The 18,537-nt window shown below is 46.5% G+C and overlaps 1 protein-coding gene across 8 annotated transcripts in view; it reads left to right on the top strand.

Annotated features, from left to right (window-relative positions):
• Positions 1 to 6,044, top strand: part of RBM47 (RNA binding motif protein 47) — an 81,166-nt gene extending 75,122 nt beyond the window's left edge. For 7 of the 8 annotated variants that reach the window (XM_064449321.1, XM_064449320.1, XM_064449319.1 and 4 more), the window contains 2 exons: positions 2,634 to 2,836; positions 3,234 to 6,044. In XM_064449321.1, the coding sequence (XP_064305391.1) occupies positions 2,634 to 2,836; positions 3,234 to 3,476 (446 nt within the window). In that variant the 3' untranslated portion in view covers positions 3,477 to 6,044. Of the gene's footprint in view, positions 1 to 921; positions 1,028 to 2,633; positions 2,837 to 3,233 lie in introns of all 8 variants that reach the window. The other variant, XR_010372614.1, reaches the window with a different exon arrangement.
• Positions 6,045 to 18,537: the final 12,493 nt, after the last annotated feature.

Raw genomic sequence — 18,537 nt, 5'->3', positions numbered from 1 at the left:
ATAAAGCTGCAGTGGTTTCCCAAAACATGCTCCATACTGTCAGTGGAAGCTACAGCTTGCATTTAATGAAGGCTGTGAAGAGTTCTTCAAAACAGCTGGATGAGACAATGTGAGAAGAGGTCCAGAGACAAAGGAAGGCTGTTAAGATCAGAGCCATTTCCAAAGGAAGATCAGACTTCCTGGGAACACTACCCACTCACAATCAGAAAATATTACCACTATGCTTGTTTGTAAAGATACTTCACGAATTCCAGGTATTACTAAAGGATGCTTGAAAAGTGGGCTTTGAAATGCACACCTATTACTGGTGTCTGTAATTCATTCGACTGTCAAACAAAAGCCTGAAGCTCAAGTCTAAATGTTTCTACACTTGAAGCATGTTGAGATTCAGATTTCTTTGTGGGGTCTTCTCCTCTTGTATGGTTCCAGCACAGCCTCTGAGCACAGGAGCACATGGTCCATTTTCCCCAACCAGATCAGATTATCTATTAAGAGGTACCACATGCAAGACACACCTCTGTTATTAAAAGGGTATGACTCTGAAAACACATTACCAGAATGGAGGAGTGGAGATGTACCAACTCTGCAAAGTTTCCTACTATTTAGAATGACCTTAAAGCTCATTTCTTTGCAAATGGTTAGAAAACTCCTGAGAGGTCACCCCAATAGCCCAGCTGCCTGTTACTGCTTTTCTGCCAGAGGTTACTGCATGTGAGGGCTCTGCCTTTGCATCAGTGAGAAAATATCCAGGTTATTTAAACCAGCGATAAAACTGGTTTGAGCTGATCAGGTGGACTTGGTGTAGAAGGAGAACTGGAAAAGCTCATGGGTGGAGGTCTCTGCTTGAGGAAGCAGTGGTAGACCACTGGCGGTGGAAACATCTCTTGCCTGAAAGATAACTGATCAGATCCCTTGTTGCAGTCTCCAGGATGAAAATGAGAGTATCGCTTGCTGGCACCTGTCCTCTCCACAGGCAGAACTGCACACTTCCACATTGCAGAGTTTCATCCCAGGGAAAGAAATCCACGTGTGTATTTGGCTTCATTTCTGATTTACTGGTTGCACCTCCCAAAGATGCCAACATCACCATCATTTATTGATCACTCTGTTTTCCTTGTGAATAACCTCACTGCTGAAAGGTTCAAGAGCTGAACATGGAAGTGTGCACTAAAAGACAACAATGGAAATCATAGCATCACAGAATCATAGAACAGTTTGGGTTGGAAGGGATCTTTAAAGATCAACTAGTCCAACCCTCCTGCCATGCGCAGGGACATCCTTCATTAGGTCAGGTTGCTCAACGTCCCGTTGAACCTGACCTTGAACACGTCCAGTGATGGGGTATTCACTGGGCAACCTGTTCCAACGTCTCACCACCCTCACAGTAAAGAATTTCTTCCTTGTATCCAATCTAAATCTACCTTCTTTCAGTTTAAAACTGTTGCCCCTTGTTCTATGACTACAGGTCTTGGTAAAATGTCTGTCCCCATCTTCCTTATAAGCCCACTTTAAGTATTGAAAGGCCACCATAAGGTCTTCCCAGAGCCTTCTCTTGGCCAGGCTAAACAACCCCAACTCTCTCAGCCTTTCTTCATAGGAGACATACTCCAGCCCTTGGATCATTTTCATGGCCCTCCTCTGGACCTCCTCTAACAGGTCCATGTCTGTCTTGTACTGGGGACCCCAGAGCTGGATGCAGTACTCCAGGTGGGGTCTCACAAGAGTGGAGTAGAAGGTGAGAGTCCACTCCCTCGACCTGCTGGTCCCACTTCTTTTGATGCAGCCCAGGGTACGACTGGCTTTCTGGGCTGCAAATGCACATTGATGACTCATGTCTAATTATTGTGATTATTGGAAATGTCCAGCAAAGCACATTTCTTCCCTAAGCAGTGTCATGAAGCTCCGTTCTGGTCTATGTACAAACTCACTATCTCTGAACACAGTCATTCTGACCGTAACTCTAATTATTTTGCATTGTCCAATTTCAGCATGAGGGAGAATTCTCTAAAGAGCAATTTCTCTTTTAGTGTCATTAAACAGATTGATCCTGTAGCAGAAAAATGGGATAAAACGTATTTAGCCAAGTTAGGCCTGGGAAACGCAGAATAGTAAATGAGCTGATATTTTGCAGCGTTGGCCAAAGGACGGTATATAGACTTCTGCAGTACAAACCACACTTTTCTTTCCCAGAACAGCCCTGCCTATGGCAGCTACACATTCCTTGATCTCAACAGCTGTAGCAGAGACCCCACTGGGACAGTATGTGCTCCCATCTCTCCCTGGGGTCAGGACACACTCCTAGCTGCGGGGAGGATGGCAGTGGTCAGAAGGGGTTGTGTAAATCCAGGTGACAGCTCCTGGTCCCCAGCAGGGCTCCGGCCCTGGGACACCCATGGGGGAAATGTTGGGCAGAGCAGGCAGCAGCAAGCCCAACACTGCATCAGCCATGGTGCTCCCACCCATGGGGAGGATAGGGGTGCCCCAGGTCCCCCGCCAGCACACAGGGCTACCTGCCCTAATAAGACCAGCACAGGACCACTGCGGGAGAGCCGGCAGAGTCAGAGGAAGGGCCCTTTGAGGTGAGGTCCTGGAAACCCACTCCGAATGCACCTGATGTGTTTGGTCTCTCCTAGTGGCCATCCCTGCCATCGGTGCCCAGTACTCCATGTTTCAGGCCGCGCCACCAGCCAAGATGATGGAAGATGGCAAAATTCACACTGTTGAGCACATCATCAACCCTATAGCTGTCCAGCAGGATCCAGCTAGTGCGGCAGCCGCTGCGGCAGCTGCGGCCGCAGCTGTAATACCAGCTGTCTCAACGCCTCCCCCCTTCCAGGTGAGTTCAGCACATATGTCCTGCTTCCCATACATCCTGCTTCCCATACATCCTGTTCTGAATACCTGAGTTTGAGGAAAAGCCTGGCCTCTTGCCCTGCTCCCGTTCAGGAGCTGCTGTTGAGGATGTGATGGTGCCCAACAGCCCTGCAGTTCATCTGACCTGTCTTAGACACTTGCACTTTGGACAGCTGCTCTACCCCTATCAGGGACCCAGACTGAGAGGGAGGGAAGAGTCCCCTATGATGGCATAAGCCTCATTCAACAGGGCACACGCTGCTTACCCTGCCATTATCACCACCCCTTCTAGGGGGTTTGCAATTCAGGGGGTGGAAACAGGATATTACAGTAATTTAAGCACTTTTTTTTGAGGTCTGAACCCGATGTTTTCCTTCCAGGGCCGCCCCATCACGCCGGTGTACACCATGACTCCTAACGTGCAGCGGATCCCCGCCACTGGGATTTATGGGACAAGTTATGTGCCATTTGCCGCACCTGCCGCGACGACAGCAACGATAGCCACGCTACAGAAGAACGCTGCTGCCGCTGCTGCCTATGGGGGATATGCCGCCTACATCCCCCCAGCGTTCCCAGCCGCAACCATCCAGGTCCCCATCCACGACGTCTACCAGACATACTGAGACTGTTGGCAGAGGAGGGTGGCAGAGAAACACACACTGAAGGAACACTTTACTATTTATGAAGAAAGAACCAGCTGCAAAAGAATAAACATTTGGGCTCAGTAAACTGATGCAGAAAGTGAAGAATGTCATAGAAAAACGTGTTTGAAATATTTTCTACGCTTGAAGTTTTCACTAATTTTTTAGGCTATTTTTAAAATTTAACATGCCTGTGTATTCATACATTTCTAAAGGACCTCGATGCATCCAGCCCACTGCTGGCGTGCATTTATACGCATCCTAGTGGGGTTGCATAGGGTCTTTTTTTTTTTTTTTAGCAGTTATATTTTCAATATATTTGTGGTATGAAGGTTATTTTTTAGTAACTTCTGCACTCCAGAGATGTCTATTTTGTAGTGCCTTTAATAATATATCAGCTATATATTAAAAAGCACACCTGAGCAGCTAGGGAAAGTTTTAACAATATATTTTGAAGAATATATTCAATATTTAAAGAATACATACCTTAGAATTTTTTTTTTTTTAAGAAAAAACCAACAAGTATCTTATTTAAAAAATTATACTGGAAAGTGCAATTTGAAAAATGTGCAAGACCTCTGCATTTTTGTGCTGGCTTTAATACAATCTGCTCGTTCTTATTTGAAATCAGAAATAACTAATATTGCCTGTTTGGGAGAAAGACGAAAAAAAGCTTCCTCACACAAACCTCTTCAGTGTGATTTGCAGGCTTCTGTAAGTAAAAGAAAGCCTCTGAGTTTTCCTTAACAACTGGATTTTCTATTTATTGAAGCTACTTGTAGTTGGAGTATGTGCAGAAACGAGTAGCCAATATTTTGCGCAAGGTGTCTTGACTTAGATCTTCATCCAGTATAAAGCCTAGGCTCTTTTTCAATGCTTTTTATTTTATTCTTTGAAGTATACGTTGTAGTGACTGAGAATGTATGCTGCTGTCGGCAAAAGCAGGCGCGGTCTCGCTGAGAGGATGCGCAGCGTTACTTACCCATCGCTCCATCATGTTCTGTGGGAAATTTCTGAGGTACTAGGGGTGGTAGTGATACTGGAATTAGTGAAACGGGGCTAGCCTCCCTCCCATGCTTAATTCCCCTTCTCCACAACTGGAGCTGTACATGCACATCAGGGGCGGGAGTGATTAGACCCGATGATTTTACGACATAGAACTTGTAAATATCTTTTAATATACATTTTTAAAGTCATTTTATGTTGCAAATTTACATGGTATGCGGTTTGCCAGAAAACAAAAACCTTTTATTGTCATGTTCTAAATAAGTTTGTTTTATCAATAAGTAAATATATTATTGCAGTGTTTTGTGGCCTGTTTAAAGGCTTTTATTTAGTAGTGCAGTGAATGTAAAATATAGTAAAACAGTAAAGAAATATCTTGCCCATTGTATAAAGTGCATCAGCCCTGCAAACATGGCTCCAGTGACATGAGGTGCGAAGCAGGGAGTGAGTAAACAACATTCCTTTACTTTTTGTGGTATAAGCACCAACCAAAGGTGTTTCTTATGGAGTATATTTTGACAACCACTTCCAGACCACATCCAGCTCAGTGAAGTGATCTTTTAACACACTTTTTTTCCTTGTCTCAAAATTGAGCAGTTGTTTTTTAGGTGCTCTTGCTCAGCCAAGCTGAGCTCTCCTTAACCCTGTCACCCCAGTAGCAAAAGCACTGTGAGTAGGTTAACCATTAGGTTGGACTCTGCCCCTCCACGCCCCTTCCCAGAAGACTTTTATTGTCTGTCCCTTTGCCTCTGAAAGCACACCTGGACCTTAGCCCCGAGGCCCTGCCTGTTTGTAGGGCAAGAGGAGGTGATTTGGGCAAAGCCCCGAGGGGGAAGCCCCAGCCCCAACAGGGAGGCCGGTGCTGCCTCCTCCGGCCCTCCAGCTAACGTCTTGCACAGCTCAACACTAAATACCGACATGGGTCCATGGGCTCTGCACAAACCCTTTTCCCTGGGGTTGGGAAAAGGCAGTCTAGTGGTTTGGGTCTCTGCCAGCCCCTTTCCAGCCCCACACCGCGGCTGACCCACAGAGGAGGGATGAAGGGCGATGGCTCCCTTCCCACTCATCCTCTCCCCAGCGGCAGGACAAGGGTCCTGTCACTTGCAGAGGTGGCAGGGAAAGAAAGGAGCCAACGAGGGCAAACCCTGAGATGCCCAGGCCACTGGTGCATGCTGCCTGCGTGGGGCAGGAGCAGGCAGGACCTGGGGACACAGGCAGGACAGAGGGACGCAGGCAGCTGGGACACACTGAGCCTCCCACCCGTGCCTTTTACACTTGCTTCTAAACCATTTCATGTACACTACTACTGAGGTAAGTCTGATAACTTGAAATGTGAACACCTTTAGGTTAAGAACAAACTATTCAAAGAAAAAAAATATATATGTAAAAACCTAGTGTGCCTTATTCTCAAAAGAGTTGATATTTTAGGTGTTTTATTGTATCTCTGTTCTCTGTACTGTCAGAAGCCTCTGAGTTTATTTAGTTCTTGCTTCATTTACGGTACATTTCTAAGATGTAGTGAATAAAGCATTATTTGAAAATGGAGACTGTTATTTCATTGCAACATCCCACTGCCAGGTTTAGCCACTCTGCCAAGGCTGTACTCCCCTCCAAGCTGGGGAAAGGGTGTCAGGGCAGGAGGGGAGCAGAGCTCCACAGCCAGCATCCCCACAGGCTCCTCTGGGGAGGGGAGATGCCCTGTCCCACTGACTCTCCCACCCCACCACCTGCAGAGGACAGTGACCTTCCCAGCAGATGTACTGGGCATCTCCCCATTCTTCCAACAGCCTCTGATCCGCCAAAACCTCTTTTCACATCCAGGTTAGAGTCAATGCCTAGATGTGGATGGAGCTGAAGCTGGCATCCTTCCTTGCTTTCCACTACCCAGTGCACAAAAATCCCTTTTGAATGTCCTCGCTGCAGGGCAGAAGCGCTGTGGACTGGCACATCATTTTCATCTCGGCATACTTTACCCTTCAAATGCACAGAAAGCTAAGCTGCACACCTTGGTAGATTTGCGGTCCTCCAGAATCCCTGGCTGTTTCCTTGGTGTAAGTCTACCCACAGAAAATTTGCTGCAAATACCAAGTCTGGGGAGATGAGCAGTGTGAAGGAGCAGAGGTAAACTGAGGCAGAGCAGAGAGATGGGAGAGGTGTTGGCTACCAAGGCAGGAACTAGCGCTAGTGAATAATCCAAAAGAGGAGACCAGGATAAATACTGCATGAGCTTCTACGTCCCTTGTAAGAAAGCAAAAGCATGTGCAACTTCCTACCTCTAGCATAGCATCATTTTTCCTAATGTAATTAGGACAAGGCACTTTATGCCAAGACATGGGCTTCCTGAAGGATACTAATCATGAAAGGTTTCCCTAGTCGTCTTTTTTTTTGTGTGTGTAAGGAAATTAAAAGATATGCTTTTAATTTTTTTGTAAGATTTGGGGGTGGGGATAGAGTCACCTAATTTTGCCTGTTTTCCCTGTATTAACATTGCAGACTTGGTTTAGGAGTCTGTGTGTCCTGGAAATAATTTCCACTACCAGGTCAGTCTATCTTGCTCAGGGAAGAGGTAATCAACATGATGCTAAAAACAGCTTTCAAGGAGATACAGCCACATTAGAGCTTCACCTGTCAGAAAAATCAAGTCATAGGAAGTCAGGAAGACTAATGCCTTCCCCGGAATTCGTTGCTGACCTTTCCACTCACTAGAGGTCCACCTACATTCACTTGGATGAGAAAGAAACCACCAGCAAACCACAGCCCTTTAGAGGTCCTCAGGCTTGAGGCATGCCCTTCACAAAAAGCAACATTTTCCAAGTGAGGTGAACTGTGCCACACTGAAACATGTTTCTGCCTCTTTCCTCTTTCCTTTTATCCAAGCTACCCAAGATTAAAATGAATCTACACGCTTTTTCTAAATACATTACAAGATAATTTTTGTATTTTCCTAGACTACTGGTTTCTGACTTCAGTTTTGTAAGATCTTAATTAATGATTAACCCATCGTAAGGTTGAAATATGCAAGTCATTCTCAGGATATTAACATAAACAACACCAGAGAAATGCAGTTGTGCTTTCAAGATGACCTTGCTGCCTTGGGAATGTCAGGAGCTCTGCCGAGGCCTTGGGCACTGTGACAACACGCTGCCAAGTCAATCCCATTCCCTTGCTGAACGTCTTTCCTGATGATCCTGAAGAGCAGACATGCACTTCACTAGCTGGTATCAATGTAAATCATTAAAAAACAGCTTGGACTTTCTTCAGGGAACACCACCCATCAGCACAACTGTGATACAGCTACTATATAAACAGATTAACAAGAAATTCAAGTGGATTAACACCACTCTGACATTTCAACATCTCATTTATATAAGCACTAGAGCTCAAAGTATATGGAAAATTATTTTTTGATACATCCGAAAAGGTAAGTGCAGTACCCCATTCTCCTTCTCTGTGGCTGGTGTTACACCCCTAACACCTCTGATCTGACTGGGTCCTGAGCACCTGCTGAGCACTCTGGTCCCTGTATGCCTATCAGACACAAAACTGGCCAATCATGCTGACCTGTAAAATAAATAAACCCCAGACCTACCTCGTAACAGGAGAAACTACCTCGACTGTGCATCTAAAAGCCAGCAAAGTCAGGTTTTGTGCTCCAGTGTGTCAATTAAGTGCTGAATCACACTTGACTGAGTTTCAGGGCCAAGTCCAGCCTGGCAACAAAATGGTTGGACGGGTGTTGCAGGGAGAAGCTGCAAGTTAGCACATAAAAAACAGGCAGTTTTGTGGCACCAAGTCCCTTCTTCCTGGCACAAAGGCAGGCTGTGTCATGCAATTATGGTCATTCAAGATGCCAAAGAGCAAAGAGACTATGGAAATTTTTTGGAAATTTGGTACTGTAGAAGTACTTCTATACAAAGTATTTCCTGTCAAGCTGATGAATTAGATCACATACTTTTTTTTCCTCCAGCCAGAAGAGCAGGACTGGAGTTCACTGGTTTCCTACTCAAAGAAGAGAGAAGCTCTGCCTCACAGTCCTCGCTTGGGCAAAACTGCAGATCCTGCATGTGGGAGGTGAGCAGTCAAGGACTAAGCCTTCACTAGAAAAATTCTGGGGAAAAATGCTCAGATGAGCTGAGGTTTGTCCCACGTGCACCAAATGGCCATGTCTTCCCAACACAGTAACAGATGTCTCCATTTAAACAGGCTGGGCCTAGCAATGCTCTACCCCACAGCGGGCCCTGGGGCTTCACCTCCATGCGCCTGGAGCTCCTGGGCATTTGTAGTGGCAAGATCGCAAACTCTACTTGGGCTGTGGGTTTCACAGAATCGTAGAATGGTTTGGGTTGGAAGGGATCTTTAAAGATCAACTAGTCCAACCCCCCTGCAGTGAGGAGGGACACCTTCAACTAGATCAGGTTGCTCAGAGCCCCATCCAGCCTGACCTTGAATGTTTCTAGGGATGGGGCCTCCACAACCTCTCTGGGCAACCTGTTCCAGTGTTTCAGCACCCTCAAAGTAAAAAATTTTTTCCTTATATCTAAATTAAATCTACCCTCCTTTAGTTTGAAACCATTATCCCTTATCCTGTCTCAAAAGACCTTGCTAAAGAGGTTGCCCCCATCCTTCCTATAGTCCCCTTTAAGTACTGAAGGGCCGCAATAAGGTTTCCCCACAGCCTTCTCTTCTCCAGGCTGAACAACCCCAACTCTCTCATCCTGTCCTCATAGAAGAGGTGCTCCAGTCCTCGGATCATTTTTGTGGCCCTCCTCTGGACCTGCTCCAACAGGTTCATGTCATTCCTGTGCTGAGGGCTCCAGAGCTGGACTCAGCACTCCAGGTTGGGTCTCACCAGAGCAGAGTAGAGGGGCGGAATCACCTCCCTTGACCTGCAGGCCACGCTTCTTTTGATGCAGCCCAGGATACAGTTGGCTTTCTGGGCTGCAAGAGCACATTGTTGGCTCATGTCCAGCTTTTCATCCACCAGTACCCCCAAGTCCTCCTCTGCAGGGCTGCTCTCAATCTTTTCATCCCCCAGCCTCTACTGATATTGGGGGTTGCCCCAACCCAGGTGCAGGACCTTGCACTTGGCCTTGTTGAACCTCATGAGGTTCTCACAGGCCCACCTCTCCAGCCTGTCTAGGTCATTGCCTGTCTAGAGTTTGTGACCATCCTGACTTCCTGCACTTCTGCATGCAGCTGGTTTTTGGGTGGTCGCCATGCTGAAGCTGTGCCACATTTCATGGTCTGGTTCCCCGTGGTTGCAGTTTTACTATGAGATATGATATGCTTCTGTTCTTTTTTTTTTTTTACCTCTTTCCAAACATACACGTGTACTTTTTGCCAAGCGGGCTGCACTTTGAGCCTGTCCTTGTGCATTTTTGCAATGTCACAGAAGATCTGCGTTCGCTCAGCCATTGCCTGTGATCCGTGTGCTGGTGGGAAGTGGGAAACCACAGGTAAGCCTGAAGATCCTACTGAAGCATGAAACCCCCCCTGCAAACAGCCTACACAAGCCACAGGAGTGACCTCAAGCTAACCAGCAGAGAGAGATATACATTTAAATCGGTCAGAGGCAAAACAGCCTACACTTAGAGAAGTTCCTTTGTTTCAAAGCATTGAAGCAATCACTGCAACAACCAGTTCTCACTCCTGTAACAAATCTGTAGAATATGGACCAGGGCATCTTGCAGTAGGGCACACAATGACAAGGAATTACTTATTAAACTTGTTATGCGTGCATTGGCTGTACACAGGACATCCTTAGTTTCTCTAGTCTTTGACTTTTTGGCTGATGTCCCTTGCAGAAGGGCTTTCTGGCCATGTAGATAAGCTAAGGATTCCCTCAAGGCTTGGCTTCACTCCAGGCAGACAGATCCCTTGGCTCACCAGCCTTTGTGCAGGATATAGAGGGACACAATCTTAGTCAGCAGCTGCAACGCTGGCATCCAAGCAGCGCTGTGGAGGCACTTGTCCCGCAATCCTCCAAGCAGCAATGGCGCAGCTGCCAAGAGCTTGGCAGAGCACTCAGGAGGGCTTTGGCAGACAAAATGTTAGGGAGCACCAGCACTTCATCAATGACCAGGTCACCAAGGACATATCCAATCAAGAAAACGCCCAATAGCCTTGCCCTTTAGCATCATGTAAGCGGTCCAGGCTGACCCTCCACTAACCCTCCACTACCACCAGCTGGGTAGTTTCTCGCTACCACCCAAAGTGTTGCAGTAAACTCTTCCAAAAGACAAACCACCCACCCCTGTATCCACACAGTGGAGTGCTACAGCCTGAGAGTGCACACCCTGCGCTCCATGCAGACATACCTGAATGGTGGTTGTCATACCTGAAAGGCGGGGGTCAGACTCTTCTGCCTAGTAACAAGCAATAGGACGAGAGGAAATGGCCTCAAGCTGCGCCAGGGGAAGTTTAGGTTGGATATTAGGAAAAACTTCTTCACCGTAAGAGTTGTCAAACAGTGGAACAGGCTGCCCAGGGAGGTGGTTGAGTCTCCATCGCTGGAGGTATTTAAAAGAAGGGTAGACGTGGTGCTTGAGGATATGGTTTAGTGGTGGACTTGGCAGTGATAGGTTAGCGGTTGGACTCGATGATCTTAAGGGTCTTTTCCAACCTTAATGATTCTATGATTCTATACCTCCTCCTGCAGTGTCCTGGCAATGCTGTTGGCCATCCCCTGACCCCACTAGTGCTATGGCAGGCCTTGGAGCACATCCAAAGGCTCTCACATTGCAGATGAGACCCAAGAAGTATGAGGTGAAGTACCTCAGGCTTGGCATACATGTCAAAAATGAAAGATGGGGAGAGCATTATGTCTGACTTGGACTTGCAGCCTAAGTCATGAGGTGTTTGATGATGTACCAGTGGAGCCATACCTAGAGAAAGCACTGCAGACATCATCCAGACTGGGAAATTGTGATGGTGGGGTGGCAACCTGAGGCCCTGGCCTGTGGGAAAGCTAGTCAAATGAGGATGAGTGTCAGCCTGTAGAACGGAAGAATTTGTTTTGTATCCTTAATTTGGATGCATGTTTCTCCCTGCTGGCGGTCCCCCCATGCAGGTGTGCAGAGCAGGTCTCCCCCCACTGATGCACCTGGCTGCATTCAGGATTTTTCCCCACTATTGGCGTGTCAAACTCAGGACATTGGCTGGGTAACTTATGCAACACCCACAAAAGGCAGAAAAATACCAGTATCTGTCTTGCCTGCTTTTCTCTCTTGTGCACCAAGGGCAGTGATATAAGCATTGTCCATGCACCCCTCTTTCCTCCTAGCACCTCTGAAGACCAGCACAGGCTGGTCTTCCTTCTGCTGACAGGTACTACATTCACCTTCAAGCCAGTCCTCCCCAAAGCACACATGGGAAAGAGGGTGCTCTGGAAATGGAAACAATCAAAATGGAGTCCAGGTGATCCCCGTGCTGTGTGCCTGCTCTCACACACATGGTGAGGACAGTAAGCAGAGCTGACCTGGGTGAGATCTCCCACTCCATCCCAATGAGGGTTGGTTTTTTTTTTCTCAGGGTCCTGCAAAACAGAAATAAATGGAAGAAATAATTCTGTCAGTCTGTTTTGGTCTGACAGCTTATTTCTGTTTTGCCAGGGATTATACTGAATATGGCATACAGCAAAGAAAAACTGATTCTCTCCAAGAGACAGGAATAGCCAAGTACACTTTTGCAAAGTAACTGAAATTAAAATTATGTTTATGTATTTGATATTGAAGTAAGATGGATGCTTTTTAAACAGCTCTGATGCTGAGCAGTCCTGTATCAGCAAGGTGACCACTATCATCAACACCAGTGAGAGCACAGACCTCATTACAAGGTGCAATATTAAGTGCATCTGAGCTTGAGAAAAAGGTTCCTTCATCCCCACAGGCATATCAGAGGCTCATTCAGAACCTGCCACTTGCTTTCCATAAAACTAGACAGCATCCATAATATTCAGCAAAGGTGTTGTCAACTGTACTTTAAATAAAGAATTTACACTTTAATTAGCAATGTGTTTCTCCCATTGGTTTCACTCTTCTCACACAAAGCAGGAGAGAATTTCCACAGTACACAGATCTCAAGCTGGGTCCTACAATGGGGTTGAGTTTCACCCACAAATAAGTGCTTCAGCTTAAGCTTTACCAGTAACAAAGACTTCAGCTGAGCAAGGTGCCAGCGTGCCTTTGGCATTCACAAACTTTGCCACCACCCAGAAGCAGCAGACAAGGTCTCACCAGCTGCCAGGGTTAGCTCCAGCCAGAGCTTCAAAGAGGTGAAATCCCAGGAGCTGCTTCAAGCATGACCAGCACAAACCTGCTGCTCACGGGGAAAAAAAAAAATAATCATGTAAACCTGCTATAATTTGTAGTTGGGAAGAAAAATCAAGTCCTGTTCAGTGCCACGCTGCCTCAGAGTTCCAAACTCCATGCCCATCAGCCCTTACCCTGGAAGCAAATTCCCAAACGCTGATCCCAGCCTGCAGACCTCCTCACCGTCCCTGGCAGGCGGTTTTTTACCAGACTCAGCCGCCTTGCCTTTGCCTGAGGCCCCAGCCTGGCTGCGAGGGGAGCTGAGAGACCCCAAAACTGCAGGAAACTGTGTTGCTATCTGCATGAGGGACTACGTGCTGCACAAGGGTCTCCTTCCGAGCCCACCTAGCATTTCTTAATTTCACTAAGGTGACTCAGACCTGGACCCCGTTCCTGCAGCATGAGTGGTTTTTTGAGACAATCTGTGATTGTTTTGTTGTAAGTGATTTTGTTCCATGTTTTGGCTTTTGTATGAGTTCTTTTCAGGCTGTTCCTTTTGGAGTTGGGACTAGGACAGCACTGAGGTCTTAAAGGATTACATTAAAGAATAATAAATGCTGCTTTAAATTAAAAAAATAAAACCCACTCCCTGAGAAAGCAAACTTCCTTGACTTTCTGTGGCGTCTTTGTGAGCGATAGGAGGGGAGGGAGAATACGGAAATGTACAGCACTTGGCACTGGGTACACCTCAAACTCGTTTTTCAACATTTTACAACCAGCTCTGGCCATGTAACCTACATGGAAAGATAAACTGAGATATTTAATCATTTTATTTTTTTTTTACCACAAGGAAGTGAATTTTATGTGGTTGTGATCATTAAATTACAGTAAATTATTTGCCCACAAGAGGGAAAAAAAAAAAACCCAGAGTGGTTTAAAGTAGGGAAGGCTGGGACTGGCCAGCTGTTCATGACCAAATACCCTTCCCTAGCTTGAAAACTCTGTGAACTTCACTACCTCACCCTAGCTGTGGCATTTAGGAACGTGTCAACGCATTGCAGGTGAGGATTGCCCACCACTTGCTTTTCCAACCAGAGTATGACTAATAACCTTCTAAAAGCCAAATGCTCTTTGAGTTAAAGCAGCAGCAATTACCCACATGTAAGTTGCTAAGAAGTTGTTTAACATCATATCACTCTGGAAAGCAGCAAGCTTTACAACTTTTGCTTCACCTCCAGAATACCATCAACTTTTGGAATGAAAGCTGGGTGCCCGGTGAGCCAGGCAGTCCAATGCACCAGGATACCATCTTTCACGGTTCAGCTCAACCCACAGCACAGGGCTGCCACCACCCCAGTCCAGGAACATGCTCCCACCATTTTACAGGCAGTGTGAATCACATCCCTGGCATGGAGAGGCCAGGGTGAACTCAGCATCTCCCTTCTGCCAGGCCATCCCCATGGACCAGTGTGCAGCCCTCCCAGTGACAAGGCCAGTCCATTCTTCTGAGACACTTTAGACTGGTTATGAGCTGGGCAGCATCCTTGGTAAGGCAACAGTTAGTCAGCATTGTCAGCTGAGATGAGGACAGAGGCCGGGAAATGTTAATGGAAACAGAAGATGTGCAAGAAACTCTGCAGATCGTGCCCATGAGTCACCCCCTGGCATAGTCTGGCTGCCCACAAGGGTACACACTGCGATTTTCCTGTTAGCATAGAGAACCACCCCCACAAACGACTGATGGGTGCGATAGCAGTTGTCAGAGTGCCAGTCACCGGACGTTGTCTTCTCCAGCACTGAGGGTGGCATGCCCACTGATTTCTGAGAACTGTGGCTTTTTGCTTTGTTTTTTTCTGTTTGGCTGCACTCGCACCTGCTAACACATACCAGTATTTTCTTTAGGGTAACATTAGCCTGACTATTTAAACAGCTTTTTGCTGCAGTCTGCTCAATTCAGGATCCAAGGAAACCTTGGCCTAAGCAAGATAACAGCTAAAACTGAAATACCTTTGTAAAGGTACCACTGCTATCCCCTGGGATATGTCAGCTGTGCATCCACACAGGCTAAGCACAGTTTTTCTCTCAGGTGCTATGAGACCGTGACATCCAGGTTTCCAGACCAGAGCTGGCTCAGCTTTGACCAGCCCGGAGTGAGAGCAGGTGAGCCACACACCTCAAACACTCACAGATGCATGCCAACATAGTCATCCTCAGCACTGGCATGGGCTCTGCCAGCCACCGCCAACCAGGTCGGGCCGAAGGGGAGAAGCGAGGGCTTGTGTTTAACCTGGCTCAGCTTCCTGATGCGGTCTGCCACGTCCCCACATGAAACATTGCACTGGCACAGGGAGAAGGCATAGGAGAGAGCCCGTGCAGCCCAAGGGAGCTCCCCAAGAGCAGCCCAGCATCTGCTCCTGTCTCAGCTTGCCTCCATCCACGGGGTGATGGTGAGGACACAGTGGCAAGAGCGCATGAAAACACACAATTAGCAGTGCCCTGGGCAGATGAGCGCAACAGAGCAATGAGAAAGCCCCAGCTGCTTGTATACGAAATTCAGCAATGCCACTTCTTATAACTGCACCATGACTCTTCCCATGAGGCTGCTGGCACTCAGCCCCACTGTTTCCTGCTAGAAGCCATTTTTATTAACTGGCAGCTGTCCTACTACCATTTATTCTTTTGAGTAGGTTTTTTCCAAAGATAGTTTCTGGGCCTGGCGTGGCCCCACGCTCCCTACCAGCAGCCCAGCTGTGTTTCCCCCGGGTCCTGCTCCACCAGCCTCTGCTCATCTGCTCTCTCGACTCTCCCCTGCTGCTTATGTAATGGCATTACACATCTTCTCAAGGCTCAGGAAGGGCTGTGGGGCCAGCAGCAAGTGCCATCGTCGAGAGGACAATCAAGCACTGACAGCTCTTTCTCACATCAGGGCAAATAAATTGTTCTGCCCCTTTCCCTTCCTAGGAAAGCTCCAGCACTGCCCCCGCTGCTGCTCCCCCAGTTTCCTCCTGCTGTCGTCTCAGGATCCTGCTGATGGAAGTGCTCCCACAGATGCCATGGTTACCCCCTTACCTTTAAGAAGTTTGACTCTAGCTTACCTGAGAAGTGGGTTTTCACATCTGCAGACAGGGAAAGCTGCGGGGAAAGCTGACCTGACCATTGTGATCTGCAGAGGTTACATTGCCTTTGAATAAGGAATGGACAAAAAAAGTAATGAAAAACTGAAAAGTTCATGTTTGCTGTGGCATCATTCCTCTGCATGTGTCAAATCCACATGTGATTTGACTGGTGTAGCTCAGACTTCACCTGTGCAGATGTGTTTTCTTCCCATTTTACCACGACCATAGAAAATTCCTACCAAGAAGCATTTCAAAATTCGACTCTGACAAAACTTAGGAACACCCTGAAATGGCCTATATAAGATGAGCAATTGCATCTAACAGTCTTAAATACTCATAACTCAATTTCTTTGGATAGTTTAAGACAAGTCTTTAAGAAGAGGCTACTGAAACATCCTGACACCTGTCATGGTTTAACCTGGCAGGCAGCTAACCACCACACAGCCACTCACTCACTCCCCCACAGTGGGATGGGGAGAGAATTGGAAAAATAGATAAAACTCATGGGCTGAGATAAAGACAATTTAATAGGACAGAAAAGGAAGGCAAAATAATAATGACGATAAAAGAACATACAAAACAAGCGAGACAATACAATTGCTCACCACCCGCTGACTGATGCCCAGCCAGTTCCCAAGCAGCAGTCCTGTCCCTCCAGCCATTCCCCCCAGTTTTTTGTTCAGCATGTCATATGGGATGGAACATCCCTTTGGTCAGTTGGGGTCAGCTGTCCTGGCTGTGCCCCCTCCCAGCTTCCTGTGCACCCCCAGCATCCCCACTAGTAGGGCAGTATGAGAAGCTGAAAAGTCCTTGACATCAGTGTGTTATCACCATTATTCTCACCCTATATCCAACCACAACACTATACCAGCTTCTAGGAAGAAAATTAACTCTGTCCCAGCCGAAACCAGGACAACACCACACATTATGCTGGGGGGAAAAAAAGAGAACATAACCTGCCAAAAAGACACTTCAGAATAGCATTCTGATAGTTCATTACAAACTTAAAAGCATGATCTTAAATTATGCTTGGCAAGCTTTCCTAGAGCCTGTCAGCATTTTCCTATTGTTAATTCCAGTCTTACCAGAACAGTCTTTTTCTTTTTTCTTTTTTTTTTTTTTTTTCTCCAGTAAATTGCAACCTATTTATTAATTGGGTCAATCCATAAGCCCCAAAAGGTTTAAATCCCATAGTGAATGATGTGTGTGTACTTGTTATCTGACAAGATTTTATCTATGTGTACTTCCAGAATGCTTTTCCTTGGAGTTTGATGTTACAGTCCTGGTGTGATGGGCTAGACAATGTCACTGGGTTGGACTGTGCTTAGAAGTCTCAGGTCTTGCTCCCTGCAAGTTTTCCACCTCTATCATGTTTGACGTGAAAGCAGTACAAAGGGGCCAGGACATAAGTGCGCGTGGGAACACACACCTCCTGAAACAAAAGACGAAAGCTACCCTTTTAATGAAACCAGAAGAGGGAACAAAACAAGTGAAGGTAGAGTGGAAAAACCTGCGAGAGGTCAACAAGGGAAACAAAGGGTAGCTTTATGCAACCAGCTATTTCACTCCAGAAATGGCAGGGCTGGCTAAGGCACTGCTGCCTGGTGTTTTTAATACAGAAATTCAGTGTAATTAGGGCTTTGCTTGTTCCAAGAACATAATGGCAACCCAGAAGATAAGATTTAAGAGTAGATGAAGCTTGGGAAGATGGAGAAGAAAGAACAGATAAGGAACAGGGCTTTCCTTCTCAAAAAGCAAAGGACTGCGAAGGAAAATGGAGGTAATTCTCTAAACTTTTTCACTTTGATCAGATGGGACAAAAGCTTTTGATGACTGTTATAGGATCTATTGATCAAAATGAGAGCCAGGTCCAAACGAGTTAATATCTCTAATCAAAAGGTAAATAAAGCAGATTACAGTTTTCTAGTAAAAAAGCAACTTTTGGACTAGTGACTAGCATAAGAAAACTTTTTTTTTTTCTTTTTTTTTCAGAAATGTGACTCTCAAACTGATGAAAGCTAGAACCAGATACATTTAAATAGACATAAAAGGATCAGTGTCAAGGATGAACTGATACAGGAACTAGCAAATGATAAAGCTGGGCAAATCATTGTAAGATTTCTGCCAAAAAGCTGTTCAGAGGCATCCTCTTGAGCCACACACAAGGACAAGCACACACACACATTGAGGGAGCAGTGCAGCGTTGGGCAGCTGTAGCGTCAGTCCCCATACTGCAGCCCTGGCTTCTCACTTCTGCTCCTGCAGGATGGGTCTTGCAAGTCCGAGCTGCCAACACCTCCCCACTTGGTAGGAAGACTTAAGCCTGGCAGCCTGCTGGATGACAGCTTGCTAGCAGTCTGTTGCCAAAGTGACTGCTCGTGTGAAATCTTGATTTTTGGTTGGACATTCCTGCTATAAGGAGCCTCATGCGATGGTGGTTCTGGTCCAACACAGCATGCAGGTTTTTTTGCTTAGAAGAGAGACAACTGTGCCTACTTTAAACTCTTTCATTTCTATGTTTGCTCAGCCCAATCTGCATAGTAGCTTGAATTTACCTAACTTGCTTGCTGCTACAAGGAATGCTGAGAGAAGACGGCCTTCAAAGTATCTCAAGACGAATGATGTAGAAGAAGCAGAGTGATGGTATCTATTTACTTCCACACCATTTACAGC

This window comes from Phalacrocorax carbo, chromosome 4 (assembly GCF_963921805.1).
Source record: "Phalacrocorax carbo chromosome 4, bPhaCar2.1, whole genome shotgun sequence".
NCBI classification, from domain to species: Eukaryota; Metazoa; Chordata; class Aves; order Suliformes; family Phalacrocoracidae; genus Phalacrocorax; species Phalacrocorax carbo.
Note: the sequence above shows the minus strand (reverse complement) of the source record. Positions and strands in the feature narration are given on the sequence as shown.